Source organism: Sprattus sprattus (genome assembly GCF_963457725.1).
Source record: "Sprattus sprattus genome assembly, chromosome: 13".
NCBI classification, from domain to species: Eukaryota; Metazoa; Chordata; class Actinopteri; order Clupeiformes; family Clupeidae; genus Sprattus; species Sprattus sprattus.
The window spans coordinates 15,054,041-15,075,909 of NC_137911.1; the positions used below are offsets into that span (position 1 = coordinate 15,054,041).

Sequence of the window (21,869 nt, forward strand, 5' to 3'; positions counted from 1 at the left end):
TATAGTCACAACAATGTCGCCACATGAATAAAAGAGTTACCTAAATCAAACTAAAAATCATTCTGCCAAGGTTCCCACAACAGATCGTTTCAATGGCCAATTGCATATTGTGTAGATGGCCCTTTTACAATTTCATTTTACCCAGAATGCTCTTGCTACTGCCTTTTCACACTTCCTTGTTAAGGATCATAACAACGCTTCTCTCTCGTTGTAGCGTACCGTTTGCATGTAAGTATTGTTTTAAGGACAGTTTGATAAAACACTTCTAACTGTAGGCCTGCATCACAGTAGGTTACAGCATCATCGTAGCATAGTTGTTTTGAATAGCCTATAGCCCTATTAACAGCAAACACTTTGCAGATAATCTTGTTGTCGCCTCGGTATATTGATCGATGGGGCAATTAGGTTTGTAATATCATGAAAAAGGTAAGCAATTAAAGAGATAAAACAGCTGAAATGACATCATTATAAATAAATAACACGGACGGTGGTTAGTTTCGACTCGATGTTAGCGTCTACATGCGTCCTATCTTCCGACCCAAGTTTGCTGGTTAACTCATCTGACTGCCTTATTCATTAGTTCGTAACGCTACATTGTTTTAAATCAGACAGCCCATGACAGTAGGCGACATAGGCATATGAACTACACTCATCAGTTGTATTGGATATTAGTGACAAAAGTTGATAATGTTAAGAGGAAATAGTCTCAACAGTAAGTTAAAACTATGCCTACGTTAAGAACTTGTGTGTGTAAAGTAGCCTGCAATAAGTGAGTTGTCAAGGGGAGACCAATTAGCCTAACATTTATCCACTACTTGGTAAACAGGAAAGTCAATGGTATACCTGTGGTGGTGTTAGAAAAGTATTCAAACTGAGACTTTGATTTTTTAATTATGTTTAATAATTTGTTTGAAAAAATCCCCCTGCTAAACTTAAAATTCCATTTTATTTCATGGAATGTTGAAATAAACCACTGATTGCAAAATGTGCCCTAGAGGAAAATACATATGCTGAAGGGGTTGGTGCTGTGTGTCTACCAAAGGCAGTGCAGTGGCCCATCAATTTTTGATCTTCATGACTGGATTTATGTGGTGCAATGCCCTTAGATTTGCTGTTAAGAGTTAATAAATTGCCAGATATTGTACTGCCAAACTGATTGACTATTATAAAAAATACATCATATGATTTTCTGACTGTATCATATGACCCAGACTTAGCAGGAAGGTCATTGCATGGTCAACAGCATGCAAGGATCTGCAGGGACCCAACACCCCAAGTCAGAAGCCATCTAGAACAATCAACAACCATACATTCTCCATACCCATCAGGTAAGGAAATAACAAAGTACTAGCCTATTGCATAAAGATGTTTAAATGGTTATCTATTGGCTATTGATTTCTAATGACACAATAATGGACAACTCAGGAATACCATTCAAGGCATTATGAAACAACACTTCATAAATAACTACATTTGAATGTTTAATTGTAAAACAAATGTTGGTAAGAAAGTTACAAAAACAAATCACAAGATTGACTTCTGCCAAGTTTTTGCTGAGCACATGAAGTTTTTCTGCAGTATTTGCACAACTGTGTTTGAGCACTGTGCATTGTCGTCTTCTCTGTTGGAGGACAGAGTCCAGTTGAGGTTTTTTCTTTATTATTTATTTTGTATCTTCGAATCAGGTGATGCTTGTGTGATAGCAATTGTGTTCTAGTTGAATGAAATAGCAGTTGCAAAAGTCACAGGGACCAGACCAGACAAGACCAGACAAGCATTATTTTATGATATATTTACTTTTTCCTCCCCTCCTCTTTCTCTTATTACCAATCCAGGAGTGTATGAGTCTACTCAAGCATGGAGATGGGAGCTTTTGCAACTATCGTTGTCTTCTGTGGGTTGATGCCTCTGGCTTTTGGTGTACCCCCTATTTGGAAACAGCCTGAACAGGTGCACTTATCCTATGCAGGTAAATATATGTGAATTTATATTGTTCCATGGCCTGTGTTCAACTAGCTTTAAAGTAGGATCACAGATATATGTCAGTTTATGACCCAAATAGCATAACTAGAATATCATTCCAGAAGGTGTTATTGAAGATGCTGGATGTCAATAATCTGAAGCACTGTTCCTGTTCAGTTAGACTCGTTAGTTCGACATTAATCATAGACATTTGTAGCTTGTTATGTTACTTTGTTGATGTCTGTATACAAACAGTTTGTGGTACAGAGTAGTATTCTGGTCAAAAAGCAGAGGGATGCTGCGTCTCGTCTCAAAAACACTAACCCTAAGACCACTCTGGTGGAAGACCATTCTGGTGTATTTACAGTATGTAACTGGGAGAGCTGTAAACTAATGTGGAGAAAGCAAAGTCCCCCAGTGGAGTTTTTGTTAATAGCAAACATAAGAGGTTAGGTGGTGAGCGGTACCACTAGCAATGATTTTGCTGCCATCTAGAGAAAAAATTAGGAAGTAGATTGATTTTTCTTATCCGCATATCGGTATGAGTGGTTGTTATTATTTTTTATTTGTAGATATTTATGAAAACAATTCAGTCTGCATGTTTTTCTCCTGGCTCTTTGATGTGTGACATGTATAATCTTCTACGTGTGAAATCCTTATACTGCAGTGGCATCATCTTCCATCGGCAGGCTGTATGCTCTCCTGTGGATGATCGGCCTTAAGGGGCTGGGTTGCTGTGTTTTGGTTGTTTGTCCAATGTCTAAGTGTCTCTCTGGAGGCTAATTGAGACTGCTGCTCTTTCTCTCTCTTTAAATTGACATAACAATCAGCATTTTCACATGAGAATGGTGTATAAAAAAGGGTCTGATTTGAGTAGTTAATGATGGGTACCTATCTATTTATTTGGTGATATTTGATGTGGTTCTCATTCCATGGTGTGGGTGCAGCTGGGGTATGGCCACACAGCAGCCTTTCTAGGTGTCATTGATCCAAAAGATTGTTCAGTAAAGTCTCTCTCTCTAACTCTCTCCTCCCCCCCCCTCTCGCCCTCCTCAGGGGTCCCAGGCTCCATGGTAGTCACCTGGACCACCTTCAGTGAGGCAGACAGCGTGGTGGAGTACAGTGTGTGGGCAGGGAAGCTGTTTGAGCTGACAGCAAAGGGACAGGCCACGCTTTTTAAGGATGGAGGCTCAGAGGAGAGGGAGATGTTCATCCACAGAGTCACGCTGACAGACCTGAAACCTGCTGTTTCCTATGGTAATCATGTCCATACAACGAAATACTCTGGCAAAGTGTTTTTTTGTGTGTGTGTGTTATTTAAGTGGTTGTCTGTTCATCAATTTTTTTTTGTTAACTTATCTAGCGTGCGTGCGCGCGCTCGTGTGTGTGTGTGCCCCCTCTAGTGTACCACTGTGGTAGTGACTCTGGCTGGAGTGACATCTTTTACTTCACGGCACTGAAGGAGGATGTGGAGTGGGGCCCGCGGTTCGCCCTGTTTGGGGATATGGGTAACGACAACCCCCAGTCTCTGGCCCGTCTGCAGAAGGACACCCAGGTCAGGATGTATGACGCCATCCTGCACATTGGTAAGACCCCAGCCACATGCAGAGTAGGCTTAAAGTTGGGCAGTGACACTGGTCCGTGGATCTTCTGGCCAATCGATTTTCGTTTTAAAACCAGGAAATGGAAAACGGATAACGAGCCGTCTCCCGTCTCCCGTCTCGGAGTCGGAAAATGGGAAACGAGGAACGAACCTATTTCCCATTTCCGATTTCCGATTTCAAAACGTTTCGAACGTATTCTGTGGTTCGTGTGCGTGGTTATGAATGGAAATTCGGGTAAATAAAAACAGGGGCAATTTTCCATCACTGATTTTGCATTAATATGACCCGGGACTGGTTCTGAGACAAGGGCCTAGAAGCTCGTAGAGAGTCAGTTGATGGTGCATCTTTAGCGGACACATATTTCTGACATCCCGGTGCCTGTGGAGGTTGAAAACAAGGGCCTGGAAGCTCATAGAGAGTCCGTGGATGGTGCTCTGTCCTCGGACACATATTTTTGACATCCCGGTGCCTGTGGAGGATGAAAACAAGGGCCTAGAAGCTCGGGCCAGTCCGCTGATGGTGCACTGTCCTCGGACACATTATCTTCACATCCTGGTGCCAGTTGAGGATGGAGACAGGGGTCTAGCAGCTCGGGGCCAGTCCGCTGATGGTGTACTATTCTCGGACACTTGTTGCTCACATCCTGGTGCCTGTGGAGGATGGAGACAGGGGTCTAGCAGCTCGGGGCCAGTCCGCTGATGGTGTACTATTCTTGGACACTTGTTGCTCACATCCTGGTGCCTGTGGAGGATGGAGACAGGGGTCTAGCAGCTCGGGGCCAGTCCGCTGATAGTGTACTATTCTCGGACACTTGTTGCTCACAACTTCATCAACGGTAGCCATGATTAACAGACACTGACAAAAGACATACATTTCCGGGTCATATTAATGTAAAATCAGTGATGGAAAATTGCCCCTGTTTTTATTTACCCGAATTTCCATTCATAACCACGCACACGAACCACAGGAAACGACCCGTTCCCCGTTTGGAAAATAAATGGGAAATGGGAAATAGGTTCGTTCCTCGTTTCCCATTTTCCGACTCCGAGACGGGAGACGGGAGACGGCTCGTTATCCGTTTTCCATTTCCTGGTTTTAAAACGAAAATCGATTGGCCAAAAGATCCACGGACCGACACTGGTTGTGCTCATTTGACTCTTTACTCCTTTACTGTTTGGACTTTGAGATGAAAATGAATCCATGACGATGGAGATAAAATTCCAACCATCCTCTTGTGTTTTATATCCACACTAGGTGAAACGTAAATTAATTACACTGGCTCTCATACATGGCATTTATCCCAATACTTATGAACTGGTATATACTATGAACATGTTTTAAAGTAACACTATGGAGTTTCTGGAGCCACCAGGTAGGGGGCTACTTTCTGCTAGACTATTCAGTAATGTATTTGCTGTCTTGCTTTATCTTGTGTTGCACTTGCTTGATGTTTGACTGTGTTAGGAAGTTGTTGGCAAGCTAGCCAACATAGCTATCACAATAACATTACAAAAAAGCAGACGCGAGAGCACTTATTACTAGGATCAATGTCCATGCGTGTTATAACAAGCTTGCTAACATCTCTAACAAGATGTCTTGCTAGCGGCTAAACTTAGCGAAACCTGTTGAAATGAGTTTACTTTGTTTATGACAAACTAGCGAGTCAACAACTTTCCTAACACAGTCAAACATCAAGAAAGTGCAACAGAAAGTACTTTATTTGTCATTGCCACAAAGACAACGAGACAACAGAAGACAGCAAATAAGTAACTGAATAGTCCCGCAGAAAGTAGCCCCCTACCTGGTGGCTCCAGAAACTCCATAATGTTACTTTAATAATTTCATCAAGGCCATATTATGTACACGAACATAATATACATGTGTATGTATGTTTGTGAGTTAAGTGTATAAGCTACTGGATGACCTTCATTTCCCTCGGGATTAATAAAGTATCTATCTATCTATCTATCTATCATATTAAATACTGTATCAACAGTTGTGTTAAAGGTGCAGTCTGTGATTCTAATCCCTAATTCTAATAAACTTTTTGTCAAATTCAGTGATTTGCTCCTTGCAGACCTTTAGCAGTCTGTTCAGTGTTTGTGCAAAAAAATACACAGTCCTGGCTCTGTAAATGGGAAACAAACATCCGAACCAAGCCATAAAGAATCCCAACACAGGATTCAACACAACACACCAACATGCTGCTTCTGGAGCACAGAAGGGAGGGGTGTAAATTGATTGGCTGTACATCCTTTCGCGAAGTGAATCTTTAAACATTGCTGTGTACTGGTTGTTGAAACTTGATAGTATCTGTTGTTGTATTATTTTGTTGTTAAGTTATTTTTCTTTGTTATAGGTGATTTCGCCTATGACATGGAAGAGGTAATGCATTTTAATTGTGTTAAAATATTTTGGAGTAGGTTGCTGAAGGGCTTGCATGTGTTAACATATCCTGTTTTAACTGATTAACATTGTACAAGCTGCAAGCTGGCTACAAAACATGCCGCTTAAACCAGATGTGTGCTGGCAGCAAAACTATTTTAAGTTTGTCTATAAATAAGGTTTCTTTTAGACAAAACTTCAAATAGTTGCATGGTGCTTAATTAAACATGATCCAATGTTGATCCCCATAACCAAACAAGGCATTACTACTTGTGGTATATATTTGGGATGTATTTCTGAACTGTTACATATGCTATGACCATCTACAGGGCTTTTTGAAAGTGACGTTTGATGTCGATGCTGTTAATGCCTTCGCATTTCCTTTTTTGCATTTCTTGCCACTGAAAATCTGCCTCTAGGGATGTAATTGTTGCAGTCAAAGTCAAAGCTAAACCCGGATGTGCCGTTTTAATATACCCATTTAAGGAAGAGAAACATCGAGCGCTCTGTGATCAGGCGACCACGAGACTTTAAACGTCCCAGTACAACCAGTTCTCGGAGTCAGAGTGCCAGTCCTCATTCCTCTGTTGCCTGAACCTTATAAATAGAAAAACAGAGCAGGAAAGAAACCTGTCTGGAAAGTCATTAAAGCCAAGAAAGGCTTGCATGGTATGTGTGTGTATGTGTATATACTGTGTTTTATGCCTTAATCACGGCCATTATAGTATTTGTGAAATGACTGGTTCTGGTTTCGTCTTGGCTGGTTGGTATGTAGATGGGGCATTCTTGTTAGTAGCCTGGAAAATTGATTAGCTGTAATGACAAGCCCGGGCCTCGGACAAGATCGCGCCGTTCCTTCTCGCTCCCTCTCCATCTTCCACTGTCATTACAGGGCTTTCCTTGCCTGCACAATCCGTCTCATTAAATTAAAATCAAACGAATATATGGCTTATATTATTATCAGTGATGAATAGTCATATATGGCGCCATTTATTCTGTCAACATCACTTTATGCAAGATTGAACTATTCCATAACCCCAGCAGACATCAAGACAGTTTCGAAAGCCCTGTAGCTCAGATGAAATAGCACAAGACATGGCCATAGCTATTACCCATCTGGATATAAAGGTCAATATTCACTTATCACTGAGCAAGCAGAATCTGCTGTATTTAGATTGTCAGTACTCTGATCCATCAAAACTGTGTGTCTGTTGCAGGATAATGCACGGGTCGGGGACCAGTTCATGCGTCAGGTGGAGGCAATAGCAGCCTACGTACCGTACATGACCTGTCCTGGCAATCACGAGTATGCCTAGTAAGTACCACAGCCATAAACGACAGGTTTGGCACAGATACGCTGAGTTATTGTGCCTTTATGAGAGTTGGAAACAAAAACAATAACTGTCCACCCTAGTGGCCTTTGCCCTTATTAAAGTTATATGTGATCAGGACTGCAGTCATGAACAACAGGTCTGGAAGAAACAAGAAAACAGGAGTACAAACTGTGTTAATGTGCCCCCATCAAAGTTGGAAGTAAGATTACTTGTCACCCACTCTACTTGCTTCTGTCCTTAAATAAGTTGGATAAAAGTGTAAATATGATTGTATAGACTTCACAAATATGGCCACTTTTCAGGGTTTCTGCTGTCGGCTTGTAAAAGGGCACCAGAAATGGTATCTTCTTTAGTATGGGGAAACATGTCTTCCCTCACAGTTAGGTTCAGTTGAAATGGACTTATGAGGCAACTTAAGTGTGTTCCTCAGCAGTCTCCCTGGAGAGTTGCACTTTTATGACTCCATACACCTTTTGAGTCTTAAATCCATAGAGGTACAATTTGGAGGGTAATTTTGGATAATTGACCCTAGCTCACGCCCCTATTCAGCGCTGAAATTCCCTGTTTCTCGCTCTGGAATCCCCCATCCCTGTCTGTGACCACACACACACACACACACACACACGAACACCGGTCTGGCTGTCACTTTAGCGTGCCGCACTCCAGGACAATTACAGATGACGGGGTTTATCCAGCACCTAAACACTGGGTGCAGGGCTCTGTCTGCAGCCCTGCTCTCTGCTCCCCGTCACCCGCGCTCTCTCCCACGGCCCTGCCATTCTTCTGCACACATTCCTCAGGCCTCGACGCTCCGCTAAGTGTGTTATTGAAGGGTGCTAGGCGGGAGTAAAATGTGTACTCTATGACTGAGGGAGCCCGCCGTTTAGGTCCACCCACACCACCCTTAACGTGTCCCCATTCTTCCTAACTCTCTGCTGTGTGGTTTCAGTTGCAGGAGTCTCTTCAGAAAAAAAAATCTGCTTTGCTTATTCATTTGGTTGTTTAGTTAGAGTTTGTTATGTTAGTTAGTGTTGGTTGTTTGTGATCAGACAGTAGCCATTTTAGTCCATTATCCCCCAATCTGGCCACCAAGCGAGAGCTGCTATCATTTAAACAGATTCTGAGTCTCCAAAATAAACAAATAAACAGATTCTGAGCCTCCAGAATAAACACATAAAGGATTCGGACAGTTCTGATGGCAATGCAAATCCTGTGAAATCCTTTTTTCCTAAACGTAATGACAGCCATCCCCTGCAGAGGCCACAAGAAAATATACATTGAAGTTGGGTTAGTTATGAAAGGTGAAAACATTTCCCAAGATAAAGTATTTTATTAAACACTATTTGAAAGGCATGAAAATGTATTAAGTGTGTGTGTGTGTGTGTGTGTGTGTGTGTCAGCCCATGTGTACTGAACTCTGTCTTCTAATCCGGCGTGTGTGTGAATGTGTGTGTATGCATTACCTTTGCTCTCCCTACATCTCCTGGTGTGTGTGTGTGTGTGTGTGTGTCTATTGTGTGTGTGTGTATGTGTGTGTGTGTGTGTGAGTGCATGTGTATATACCGCCTGGTCTGGCTGACACAGAACAGGCCCTAACAGCAGTGCCCTCCTGCTTGACTGCCCCACCTGACATCAGTACCCACATTGAGACATGTTTCTTAGGTTGTCCCTAACATGAGCACTGGGCCACTGTGTCCCTTCACCTTTGACCTGAGAGCAACACAGGGCTCCATCTACACCATGGGCACTCCATCCTCTGTTACTTGACCCTCTCTCTCTTTCTTAATCTCCCTTTCACTCTTGTTCTCTTTCACATTCTCTCTTTCTTTTCTCTCTAACTCGCTGTCCCGCTCTCACTCTCTCTCACTATCTCTCCCTTTCTCTCTAACTCACTCTGTACCTTTCTCTCTCCCTCCCTTCCTCTATCTCTCTCTCTCTCTCTCTCTCTATCTCTCTATTTCTCTCTATATATCTCTCTATTTCTCTCAATCTCTCTCTATCTCTGTGATTCCCTACAGATGGGCCCTGTTTTGTCTTTCGCTCGCATTATAGTTCCAACCACAAAGAAGCAGCCCGAGTGAGAAAGCAATGGACAGAAAGAGCCTACCGCAAGAGTCTGCTATTTCAGCATTCCAGCACCATGATGTCCACGCCACGCACATGGGATTCTAAAACCCCAATCAAGAACCCCTTTGTTCTGCTCCACGCGCTGCACAGATCAGCTGGCTGCTTGGCTCAGTGGGAAGTGACCGCGGCCATATAAAACCAAATGAAGTAATGATGTGAATTATTGACATTGCATTGCTCTCGAACCAGAGAACAGTGTGTCCTATTATGTCAAAGCCAGCGAGGATTAGCCACGCATCTTGTAGTTTTCGAAAGTAATGCGAAAGAAAAGGTTGAGGCAATTAATGTCTACAGATGTCAAAGCAGGGATTCCGTGAGGCTGCTGGAGATGGGTTTCAGTTGGATTTTTTTAGGAGGTGATGCAGACAATGTCCTGTTGATGTTGTTCAGGAGTCCCCCCTATCCATATTGTTTCCAACAGCTCGAGAGGGAAATATTTTCCCCTCGTATTCTCGGTGGAATGCAGTTAAATTGTCAGTAAAAAAAAATAACTGTTTATTCCCAGTGTTATAGTCTCAAAGAGTGATTATATTGGGAAGGGAGGATGACTTTAAATAAAACAAGCCAGTGAGAAATCGCCAAAGCTCGACTTAGTCAGCCGTCGTTTTGTCTGTTGGGGTAGCAGACTAAATAAACACACATATCTGAGTCACATGTAGGACCTTGCAAAGAAATCATATGAGTATTCTTTCTTTCTTTCTTTCTCTCGCTCTCCCTCTATCTCTCTCTCTCTTTCTTCATATTTACCCAGCTGTTACTTTGCCGTACTTAGTCATCTCAGTACCATTCTGGCTGCTTTGCTAGTCACTCTCCTGTCCCAGTCTCCGGTTGCTTTGCACTCTGGGATTGCACTCTTTTATCCCAGTCTCCTGCTGCTTTGCACTCTGGGATTGCACTCTTTTATCCCAGTCTCCTGCTGCTTTGCACTCTGGGATTGCACTCTTTTATCCCAGTCTCCTGCTGCTTTGCACTCTGGGATTGCGCTCTTTTATCCCAGTCTCCTGCTGCTTTGCACTCTGGGATTGCACTCTTTTATCCCAGTCTCCTGCTGCTTTGCACTCTGGGATTGCACTCTCCGGTCCTAGTCTCCTGCTGTGAGCTGTGAGCCCACCCTGCCACCAGATGGAGGTGTAAATCTCTGAGATGGAGCAGGGGCTGCCATCGCTACCTGTGGATCAAGCAGTCTTGGATCATGGCTGTGTCCTCTATCTGCAAAAAGCCAGTCTCATGCTGTGGGGAATGCTCCAAGGCAACCACAGCAAAGCATTATTTTGGCTGTCTGTTTTGTTTTGATGGAGATAGTGCAAGTTGGGTTTTCTTGGGGGGCACATATAACTTATTTTGCTCCAGAGAATCAAAGTTGAAAGATGCCCAACCACAAGACATTTCCATTTTTACTTTATTTCAACTCTTATCATGGAATTATCATGGAATTATCAATAATTTAGTTGTTATGTAATGAAATTCATAGTATGATCAATGGTCTTCAAATGCTGAATGTTGCATTTGGTCACAAAATTAACCTATCCTGTTGCCTAATTATTTGCAACCAGCTTTACAGCCAATGCTCACCACTCTTAAAACAAGGTCTCTGTAAATTATACCCAACCCAAAGAGAATGGGCCTGACCTCTGGTTCACCCTTTGAACTTTGACCCTGACCTGTAATGGCTACCATGACAAACATGAGTCCATTCACCCGTCCCCAACTGGCGACATCTTCCCATGGGGGCATGCTCCTCACCTAGTCTTCCCCAAGTCTTACATAAGAGAGAGAGAGAGAGTGAGACGGGGCCCTGGTGCCAGGGACCTTACTCATGGAAATGCTGGACTCTCGTTTTACAGTCAAATGAAGTACGTCGATTAAATATCTATAAACGACGGCAATTAAAAGCCTGTAAAATAAAGAGCCACTTTCGTTCAACCCTGAATGGTCGCTTAAAGGCGCTTTGTCTGCCTGCCTGTTGAAGGGTTTGGATGAACGAGGAGTGGGTTTCCTAGAAAAAAAAAAAGTCTTTCGCTGACGTTATGGCTCTCCCAAATAACAAACAACGCCAGTCTGACCCTGGGCTGGTGACTACGTATAGCTACTGCCCTGGCTCTTACTGGTATTTAGATGAGATTGTTATTATGTGTAGCTGTTTGTAAAAAAAAAAAAAAAAAAAGAACAGTTGGGACTGATTTCAACTTTTCAACTAATATAAAATGTGTCTGCCTCCACAGCAACTTCTCCAACTACCGGAATCGCTTCAGCATGCCAGGGAACACAGAGAGCCTGTGGTACAGGTGGGAGAGCTACAACACACACACACACACACACACACACACACACACACACACACACACAATCACATCGGTGGAACAGCACAGAGCAGCATCTTCCAGTTACATAACTTCAAGTAGCTCATCCAAAATAGAAAATACCAGAACAGTCATTAATAAAAACATCACTTTAGTGGCTTCATCAAAGCCACGATCTCCCCTCGTCCTCCTATTCATCATCCTTCACACTCCCCACATACCCCGGCGGGCAGACGGAAGCGGCTGAGCCCAGGGGCAACGGCTCCGTCTGTCAGCCCGGTAACTCTATTCCTCTCCCGGGGCCACCGCAGGCCTGCCTCTGGGCCTTCCTGTTTAAAATGAAACGCCGCTCTGTCACGTTGGACTCGCCTGCGCTAAGCGTGCCTGGCCAGACCACCAGTTGGTACAGTATGGCCAGAATGACAGAGAGGATCATGGGACTGTCATTAGTGGGCTCGCTGGAATGCAAGGGCATTGTGATGATTGGAGACCCAGGGCTAGCGTTTTGCTACCTATTTGCCTATCATAGAGATGATATGATATCATATCATATCATATCATAACGCCTCTGTTTTTGCTTGCAATTTTCCCAGTTTTGCTAAATTAGAGCCACTGCACGTTCCATTTCACTCTAACGGTCTTCACCAGCCCTCTGTATAGTCTTGCGGGTCTTCTTACAATTACATTTCTTTAAAGTAGTCAAGGGGTTGGGATTACAGTCAAGGTTCAGCATAGTGTCAGCCACAGCGTATGCCACATATACCTATGGTAAACATACATTTAGAGGAATGGGAAGGGAACGGATAAGATGGTATCGTTGTGTTAGTTCCATCTGGTTTTCGAGGAAAATCTCGACATTCTGCGGGCTTTCCAGGAACTGTGATCTGCTCAACTATTCTGAAGAATCATGAAATTGGGATAAGAGGAGGCACTTTTATGGTCGATCTTATTCATTATTATTGCCATTCCCTGCTGCTGGATAAGTCCCCTATAACATTTTTGTTTTTCATTCGGTGAATCACCCAGCACGTTAGTTCATTCCGTTCCGTAGTCCCTCTCCTGCGGGGACGAGGGAACGCGTAGAGTGTTCCAGTGTAATGACAGTGTGTCAGGACTATTTCAATTATTGATTCCGCCAAAGAAGTAACTGTTTGGAGGATATGTGCAACCATTTGTGTGTGTGTCTGTGTGTGTGTGTTTCTGTGTTTCTGTGTGAGTGTGTGTGTGTGTGTGTGTGTTGGTGTGTGTGTGTGTGTGTGTGTGTGTGTGTGTGTTGTATCACTCGCTGTCTGTTTCATGGGTCTCTTAACCTTGTGTATGTGGTCTACCCACAGCTGGAACATTGGACCTGTCCACATCATTTCTTTCTCCACAGAAGTCTACTTCTTTATCAAGTATGGCCTGGATCTCCTCTTTAAACAGTATGAGTGGCTGCAAAAGGATCTGGAGGTACTGCATTTTGCCCTTGTGGTTCAACCTTATCTGCTTTGCTTAATCAGAAAACAATGATAAACATGAGGTTACACTCTCTATGCAAGCAAATCTACAATCAGTCAAAAAAATGTTTTTGAATGGTAAGTTAAAAGTTTTCTAAACACCGGCACACTTGATCTTTCAATCTGACACGTGTCTCTCAGGAGGCGAACAGGCCGGAGAACCGAGCCCAGAGGCCGTGGATCATCACCATGGGCCACAGGCCAATGTACTGCTCCAACACTGGCAAGGACGACTGCACCCAGTTTAACAGCAACGTACGTACCAGACCATAACTCCAGGGTCAGAATGCAATGTTTGGAATAGTCTACATGTTTTTTCTATATAGTTTAAAATATATCAGATATAATTTAGATATACAATACATAATTTTTACGTTTATGATCTCTGCGGCAATGGTGAAAATGCTTTTGTGTGTGTGCACGTCTTACAAGCTGGTGTTGATTGCACAGCGCGTGTTCTTACATTTTAGTTCATCTATCCACTAAGGCCCTTATGTTCAGTCAGACTTTGAGCAATGAGTCAGTTGATCTTGTCATGTCAAGGAAGCAGAATGATGTTTTTGACCTAGTCAGCCGAGTCACGCTTTGCTGTCTGATTTGTTGCTGCCTCAGGGTGAGTAGGTTTCTTGAGTGTCTTTTTGAGGTGATCTGCATCAAGCCTGAACTCTGATGGTTCCAGTCATCAGCAGGAGGCCAGCGATCAAATAAACTAGCTGAGGTGTCCTCTGGCTGGCTGTGGCTGCTGGGACGTGACCAGAGGTTCTGGCTCCCGTGTGTATATCATCCCAGCCTGACAGGGGAATGGAACCAGAGCCGGCCTGGGAGAGGGCAGGAGGGTTCTGGTACTGGGGTTTGTCACTTAACTCTGGCGCCAGGCATGTGGTCCTGCAGCGCTGTCCCGTGGGACCTCTACACTGGCCGTAAATCGAGTGCAGCCAGCGTTCCTCGAAATTCGTCGCGTTACAAATTAATGAGGGAAAATAAACTCAGCTTTCATTCATTCGAAGCTTGAGTTCGGTGGAACACCACTAATTTGTTGTTTTTTCATTCCTAGGCCAACAATTTGTCATGAGAGATATTCATAACAGTGCCTTTTAAGATGGGAATAAAGGGACTGAATGCTGTTCAGAGTCTACCTACCCATGTGCTCTGTCAGGATGTGCCCCGGGAGGTTTATGTAAATGGGAGCCCATTATGAAGATTTGCACCCAGTCGCTTTGTGAGACACCTTAATGGCTGGGGTGTGTGGGATGCTGTTCCCGTGGAAACTACCATCTCAGGCGCTGTGGAATGTCTGCAGTCTCAGAACTTCAAGCTTCTGTCACATCGACAGTTGAAAATGTTCATTGTCCTTGTCACAGCAGCGAGTTAGAAAACATTCATTTCGACCTATTATATGCTGCAGAAGTTACACATACAAAAGTAGTAGTTCTGCGGCTGTGGCAATACTATTTTTCTTAAACAAACCTGTACTACCACAACCATTGACAACCCCCAATCGTTTTCTTATAGTTGTCCTTATTTGGAGATTTCTCTTGACAAATATAAAGTTATGGTAGTGATCCTCTGATGGGTTTACCTCAGGCTTCGAGAGAAAAAGGTTTGGATGTGGAGAAATATGGCAAGAGTTGAGGAAGCATGATTTCAGACTGAAAGTATTTTAAAAGTAAGAATCTTGGGTTGAGCGTAACCGACGGCAGTATCAGATTGAATTACTCCTCCGCTCCTCCACACAGGTCAGGACTGGACTCAATGACACAGACCCCCCAGCACCCGGGCTCGAGGATCTCTTCTACAGATATGGTGAGTTTACATCCTCGTCTGATGATGTCATCCTGTGGCCAGGTTTGATCATCATTTCATGTTCATGGTGTGGTTTATATGGTGACACTACAGACTCCTCAGATCAATTAAATAGTTAATGTGTTTAACAAAACGTATATCACTAGTGCTGCCTTTTCTGGGTATGCTTTGTATCTCCCATTCAAGGGTTAGTAGGTCAGTGTGTTCAGTTTTTCGTCTTTGTCCGCTTATTTACATTGTGTCTAACAAAGAACGTTTTCCCTCCTCAGTTATTCCATTAAGGAACCTTTTAAGTTTCCCCCTGACCAAAAAAACACTTGAGTCTCTCTCTTTCTCACATGGAACCATGCAAAATAAAATCCAGCCATCAGCCAAGCATACACAGTTTACAGCAAAGCAGACGTTTACTTTTAGAATCAGTAACCTTCCGACCTGAGCATTTTCTGTGGTTTGGCTGAATGTCGGAGATGAACCGATAGCTGATTCTGGTTCTGGTGTCCTGTGCAGGTGTGGACCTGGAGGTGTGGGCCCATGAGCACAGCTATGAGAGGCTCTGGCCCGTGTACAACTACACGGTGAGCTCAGCTTCACTCATTCAGACGTCAGCTTGGTCACATAAGGGCTCAGAAGAGTGTCGCAGTGATTGCACCTAGAAGCAGCCATTATTTGTAATGTGTAATGTTTTCGCACACGTGTTTATTGGGTGAGCAAGTCAGTATCACTTCAAGACCAGTTTCAAAATGAAATGTTAAAGAACATGAGTAAGCTGAATTCATGGAATACCCTCAAGGGCTCCACTGCCAGTCATGTTTTGTGGTAATGTGGGTAAATGTGTCCACTGCTGACTGTGGTTTGCATGTGATGCTGTGTGCCCACAGGTCTTCAATGGGAGCAGAAACGAGCCGTATGTGAACCCTAAAGCCCCAGTGCACATCATCACTGGATCAGCTGTGAGTAGCCTTCATGGGTCTGCATGCTCTCTCAACACCTTTACACAGCGCTCATACATCACACCCCATTCTGAGAGCACAGTCAGTCAGTCAGTCAGTCAGTCAATTTAGAGCCCATCAAGGCCGAAACAAGGCAAACAGGTTCAGTCAATCAGTCAATCCGTTGAGTGGACATCAAGGTAATACAAAAATCAATCATCATTAGTGATACATTGATAAATATGGTTATTTGTTTATTTGCCTTGTGCTTTAACAATCCCATGGGCCAACATCATGGACATTTCACACACTTTGCTGTTTCTGCCAGACCAGTAAGTGAAACCGTTGTAAATGTGTTACGGTAAACAAATGAAGAATAATAACGAGTAATCACACGGTGCAAGCAGGACCAGACTTCCCATAATTCTGTGCTCTGACTGAGAGAAGGGAAGGCCAAAGGAACTCAGTTCCAGCTATCCCACTGAGCCACAGGGCTGGAGGCAAGGTTTTCAAATCACTCGATGCAAATTGAATCGGCCGAGCATTGGAGCAATAGTGTTGGTAACTCAAATTTATGTGGATATTAAATACACATGTGTAAACATTCCAAATTGAAACACCTAGACTGGAATGAATTCGTATTGAAATATGGATAGCTTGGAAAAGCACCAGATCATTTTCATCTGGATAAAACAAATACAAAAACTGTCTCTGGAGTTTCCCAAGGACTCTGGGTAGAATGAGTGACAGTCGGTTGGAATACATTTGGTCTTTCCAGGGATGCCGGGAGAGGATAGACCCCTTCGTTCCCGACCCGCGGCCCTGGAGTGCCTTCCGGAGTGATGACTATGGCTACGCTCGGATGCAGGTGTTCAATTCCAGCCATCTTTACCTGGAGCAGGTATCTGATGACCAGGTGAGAACAGTCTCTCCACACCTGCCCCGAGCGATATGATGAGCTGAGGCTCCCTTTGATGTGTTTCTGCCTATAACTTGTCTCTGTAAGAAAGAGGACTCAGTGTTGGTGTTGAAGGTGACCATGGTAATCCTTTGCATGACTGAGAATGGTCTCAACACCTTTATTGGGGAGAGTTATATTAAGACCTGCTAGCTGATGTGCTCATATCTGACACTTTTGAAAAGCCTTCTGCCATAGGCCCTGTGTCAATGCAGGCTATATGAAGGACAGCAGTTCTGTGTCCATTTGAAAGTTAGTCATGGAGTAGAGACTTAATTGAGTTCTGCGGTGAAGACCTTGTGTGGTCAGTAGTTATTTGGAGATCAGCTGATCTTTGTATGACTGAATGTAACAACTCATATTATAGTGATATTATCTCTCTGTTTCCTCTTAACAGAGCCAGGATTGTGTATAAAAAAAGTATCTGTGAAACAAAAAGTGCATCGCATTAGAATTGCGGACTACACCTTTAATGAAATGAGGTTGATCATGTTGATGTTAAGGGTGACTTGAGTCCTGATCTACCTGACATTGCTATTTTCTCTCCTCAGAATGGGAAGGTCATAGACAGCATGTGGCTGGTTAAGGACCAGCATGGCCCAGAGGCATGGCTCTGAGGGGTCTCCAGGAAGTGACGATACCACAAGAAATCGTCCCTGACCAATCAGAGTCTCTCAGGAAATGTACTGGTTCACCTAATCAAAGGTGAAATGCACTTTAGTCTCAAGAGTTGATTTAACAAAATAAAATACATTTATAATTTTTAAATTTGAAAAAAATAACTAATTTATAATAATATAAAATGATTTACTATAATTATAACATTAAATAATTTATATTATATACAGAGACACGCACTGCAAATGAGAGGAAATCCAAAAGCATTTAAATGAATGGTCTCACTTTTTTAGAGTGATCAGACACACGTGTTTTGAAGGAGGTGGGCACGTTTGAAACCCAGTATGATTTCAGAGCGCATGTAGCCAGACATGCACTGTTTACTTCCCCCTGAAGGAAACTGGCGCTTCCTGGATCATGAGGGAAAGAATGAGTCTATTAAACAGAATGAGTGCAAAGATATAGATTTTAAAGTGTGGATTGCAAACACTATTTGGCTTGTCTAAAATGTGTCAAATGAGCAGACAAAATATTATGTCAGTTTCCTTTTTTATTGACAAGAAGATATTTTGTTTAATGGAGTTTTGCCGCATCCATAATTCTCTTCTTGTGTCTTGCTGGAACATTGTCTTCTCAACAGGCCCTCAACAATGTTTACACAGGTTTGAAAAGTATACGTTTTTAATCGAAATCCTTTCTTTATCTCCATTTTTTTTTTATACTTGTCCAATGCTCTCTCTTTCTGATAATGTATACAATGACTTTGATCTGGAACATACAGTGTTATAAAATAAATATTTTTTTTCCAATCCGCAATGTCTGGCTGTGTGTGTGTATGCACCTGGTCTATATTTCTCCAAACAGACAGGTCAAGCAGACAGATTGTTAGTTCCGAAAGTGGTTATAGAGTATTCCTCGTAGCTTCGTGACAGTGTCATATCAACAAGTTTGGAGCCTGTCTATCAACTGAAAAAGAAACACAAAACTCCCCGTGTTCTTTCCACCGAGACACCCAATTAGAGGTTGGCAGCTTTGAGTCTGCCCTTGTCTCGTGCGCTCTTGACGTGACCAAAACGTTTCAGATGAACCGGTGGCGGAGCACCCAGAATGACGCTAGACAGACACGCACCTTCAGAAGCGGTGTTATATAACGCAGCGAATGCCTGCATGCAGCCACCAGACATGCTGGGCTGAGGCCTTTAATGCCCTTCACAGAGGTATCTCCTCAGGCCTGGCCGTGCTGTTACTGCCTAATAACCACACTCCGCTCGGGAATACAACATGGCAGCCACCCAGCTCCACTGCTGTGTGAATCATATGGCTTGAGCACTTCCAGGGCTTTACCGTTTTATTTTTTTTCATTTTAAGGCATACCTTTGGCTCCGCAAATGAGACTACATGGCATGTCTGTGTTCTCTGCCTAAAATGTGGACTGCTCATGGATGCCATAGAAAACAAGGCATGTATATTTAACTCGAAAAGCACAACTAAATTCACTGCAGCGCTGCTAAAATAAGCCTAATATGTCCCTGGGATATATACAGCTGAATAAATGTGGTATAGAATGCACCCGTTCTAGAATGCCAGCCAACGCTCCGTTTACAGACATTTGAGCCAACCGAATAAATAACATTGAAGAGCATTGAAATTTGACTGCTTAAAGGAACAGGAAACCGTTATGCAACATTCAGTCGGTGTTAGCTCACGGGCATATAAAAAAGCAGACATTGTGACTGTTCTGGGTCATATTTCAAAATGATCACTGAGGCCACTCTCCATCTTTGTCATCTGGTAAATTATGTGACGTGCACATAAAGTCGACTTTAAAGCTGCCACTCTTCGGTGTGGATTAACAGACTGTCAGATGGATCTGTTGACTGTGTCATACACTCTTATAGTAGGCACTGTGGCTTATAGTAACTGTATACCATGCTTAGGTGATGGAAGGACTTGGCTTGTAGCATTTTGAACTTCTAAAACGGCTAAGTATAAGTTTTAATGTTTATTTCTCTTTGGCTTTTCATGGCTTCATTTGGACAGGACTGTAAAGAGCAGACTGGTAATGAGTAGGAGAGAGAAGGGTGGAGGGGCTGAAAAATGGACTGAACAGTCTCAATCCTGGGTCCTTATGGGCATCTGGACCCGTGCATAAGGCGGGACTCCGTCACTTGGACCTCCAAGATGACAGTGAGACACGGATGGAGGCGATTAGTTGGTTGGGCAGAAAAGAAGTGGCAAGAATGAATGACATTTTCAGAGCGTGTATACAGAAGGCCCAGCGAGGCAGAGAGGAAGGCTGTTTGTGGCCTGCAGAGCCCCACTGGAGCCTGGAGGAATGAGCCCACAACATGTCTGTGTCGCATTAAACGGCAGCGCTGGACCCCGTTATTGAAGGAAGGGGAAATCTTGGCCCATGTGACCCCGACCACAGAACTCTTACCCCCTGACCTCCACTGGCATTCTGGACCATGTGATCATAAACTATCGAAGTGAGTCAGGAAGGTGTCCGCCCCCTTTCCCCCTATTCCAATGAGAGAAAGGGAAGCATCATGGGAGAAATTAACACTTTGTGAAGTGATTTCCTGGGTTCATCACACTGCCACATTTCATTGGTGACAGCTCTCACACTCCAGGCAAAGGAGCTTAATGATATAACAAGAGTGTTAACTAACTCACGCACGCACGCACGAATGCATGCCCTACAGCTGATGAGGTGAAGCACTACTTCCACTGAATGAACTAGGTAAAAGATATAGAAAGCATATCATTCAAATCCAAGGGGTTTTAAATGCTGAAAACACACACACAAACACATATTTCAGTGAAGCTCTCAGTGGTCGCCTGGAGCAAGGACAAGGAAGCCGCAAAAGGCTTTAAGACAGTTGTGTTTAATCAAAGACTGGAAATCTTGAGAGTGTGTCAAAGGCCATTTGCCTCTGCAGGTATCTGACTCCATGCAAATCCCTGCCTTAATGAACCCATTGATCAGCGTCCAGGAAAAGAAAGTCCCGGGGACAGAATGTCACCCAGCAATCACATGGCGGCAGTCTGAAACGTGATCTTATTATGACTGTTGTCGCAGTGGGAGCAGAGAGCTGGCGGGAGAAAGGGAAGCCGTCTTACAGAGTGAAGTGATTACTACCCGGTCCCTCTGCGCCCATGTTGAAACTGATCTTGATTGAAATCAATCCCAGTCATTTGAGGACGTGGTTCATTCTCTTCACACAGTCCTCCCCGGGAATTGCTGTGGTGATATCGGTCTAGTTTATAAGAACTACAACATACAGACTGCACACTTCTAGGATAACCACAGATAACGAAAATCTGACATTACATTAAAAAAGACATTACATTAAAAAAAGTGACATTCTGGGAGGCTTTCCTTATCAATGGACGCACATAGCATTGCAGTTACAGTTGTCGTTATGGTTATAGTTGAGTGATAGTGTGAACAAGCCTTTAGTTTCTCTATGCACAGGGGTTACAGAGGATGAGAGGAACCTGAGCTTGAAAAGGATTGACCTGGGTAAACGTGTGACTCATCAGTTTAGCCCTAAGAAATAAACTAATAACAGTACTTCCTGTTAGCATTATGAAATGAATACTTAATAGGAAGGGACCTGTGTGCTCTGTTGTGCAGATGGCGGGATTTATCTTTCTCTTTCTGCGGGTTTGTGTCTGTGTTTACTGAGCCTCCTTGGCTTCTGGAGGTCAACGGAAAGTGCAGGCTGTGTTAGCGTGTTAGCATGGGCAGATGGGTCCCCCTCTCTCTCTCTGCCCAGGAAGTGGGGAGAGGTCATCTGGCTGTTTGACTTGTCTCATATGCACAGACAGGAATGCAGGTCGCGCGTTCCCCCTGCACAAAGCACAGATCTGGAAGCTATTACCAGTCCTTTTTCTGGAGGATATGATAGACGTGGCATTGGGAGGCCGGCAGACATGAATACCCTCTTTACCAAGAAGAATCCGTCTGGCCCACGTAGTCTCTGTTAAGGTTTCACATTATAAACTTTTCTGTGTATGCATAGACATCCAGACAGCCATATGCATACATCTGTCCAGCCTGTTTAGGTGACGTTGTCCAAAAAGTCTGATCACACACATACACACATGCTTCTCACCATATTGGACCTACTTAACCTCATTGATTAAATCAGAGACATTCATTTTTACTTTCAGATATGTGATATCACTGAGCATAATGGAGAGAATGGACACACACTTCCACCTGAGAGAGAAATGTGGCTCTGACGATTTTAAATATTTCAGCACAAGGTAACAGTAAAAAGCCAATTGATCGTTCTCATCACACGCAGGCACGCAACAGAAACACCAAAGATGCCAATCTGCACA

The 21,869-nt window shown here is 43.5% G+C and overlaps 1 protein-coding gene across 1 annotated transcript; it reads left to right on the plus strand.

Moving 5' to 3' along the window:
* The first annotated feature begins 188 nt into the window (after window positions 1–188).
* acp7 (acid phosphatase 7, tartrate resistant (putative)) lies at window positions 189–17,576 on the plus strand. The gene is made up of 15 exons (XM_080849545.1): window positions 189–228; window positions 1,212–1,328; window positions 1,836–1,969; window positions 3,019–3,219; window positions 3,366–3,548; window positions 5,926–5,951; window positions 7,169–7,266; window positions 11,635–11,697; window positions 13,047–13,161; window positions 13,350–13,463; window positions 14,945–15,011; window positions 15,519–15,586; window positions 15,890–15,961; window positions 16,719–16,856; window positions 17,450–17,576. Exons 3-15 carry the CDS (start codon window positions 1,858–1,860, stop codon window positions 17,513–17,515), a joined length of 1,323 nt encoding a protein of 440 aa, XP_080705671.1. The 5' UTR covers window positions 189–228; window positions 1,212–1,328; window positions 1,836–1,857; the 3' UTR covers window positions 17,516–17,576.
* Window positions 17,577–21,869: the final 4,293 nt, after the last annotated feature.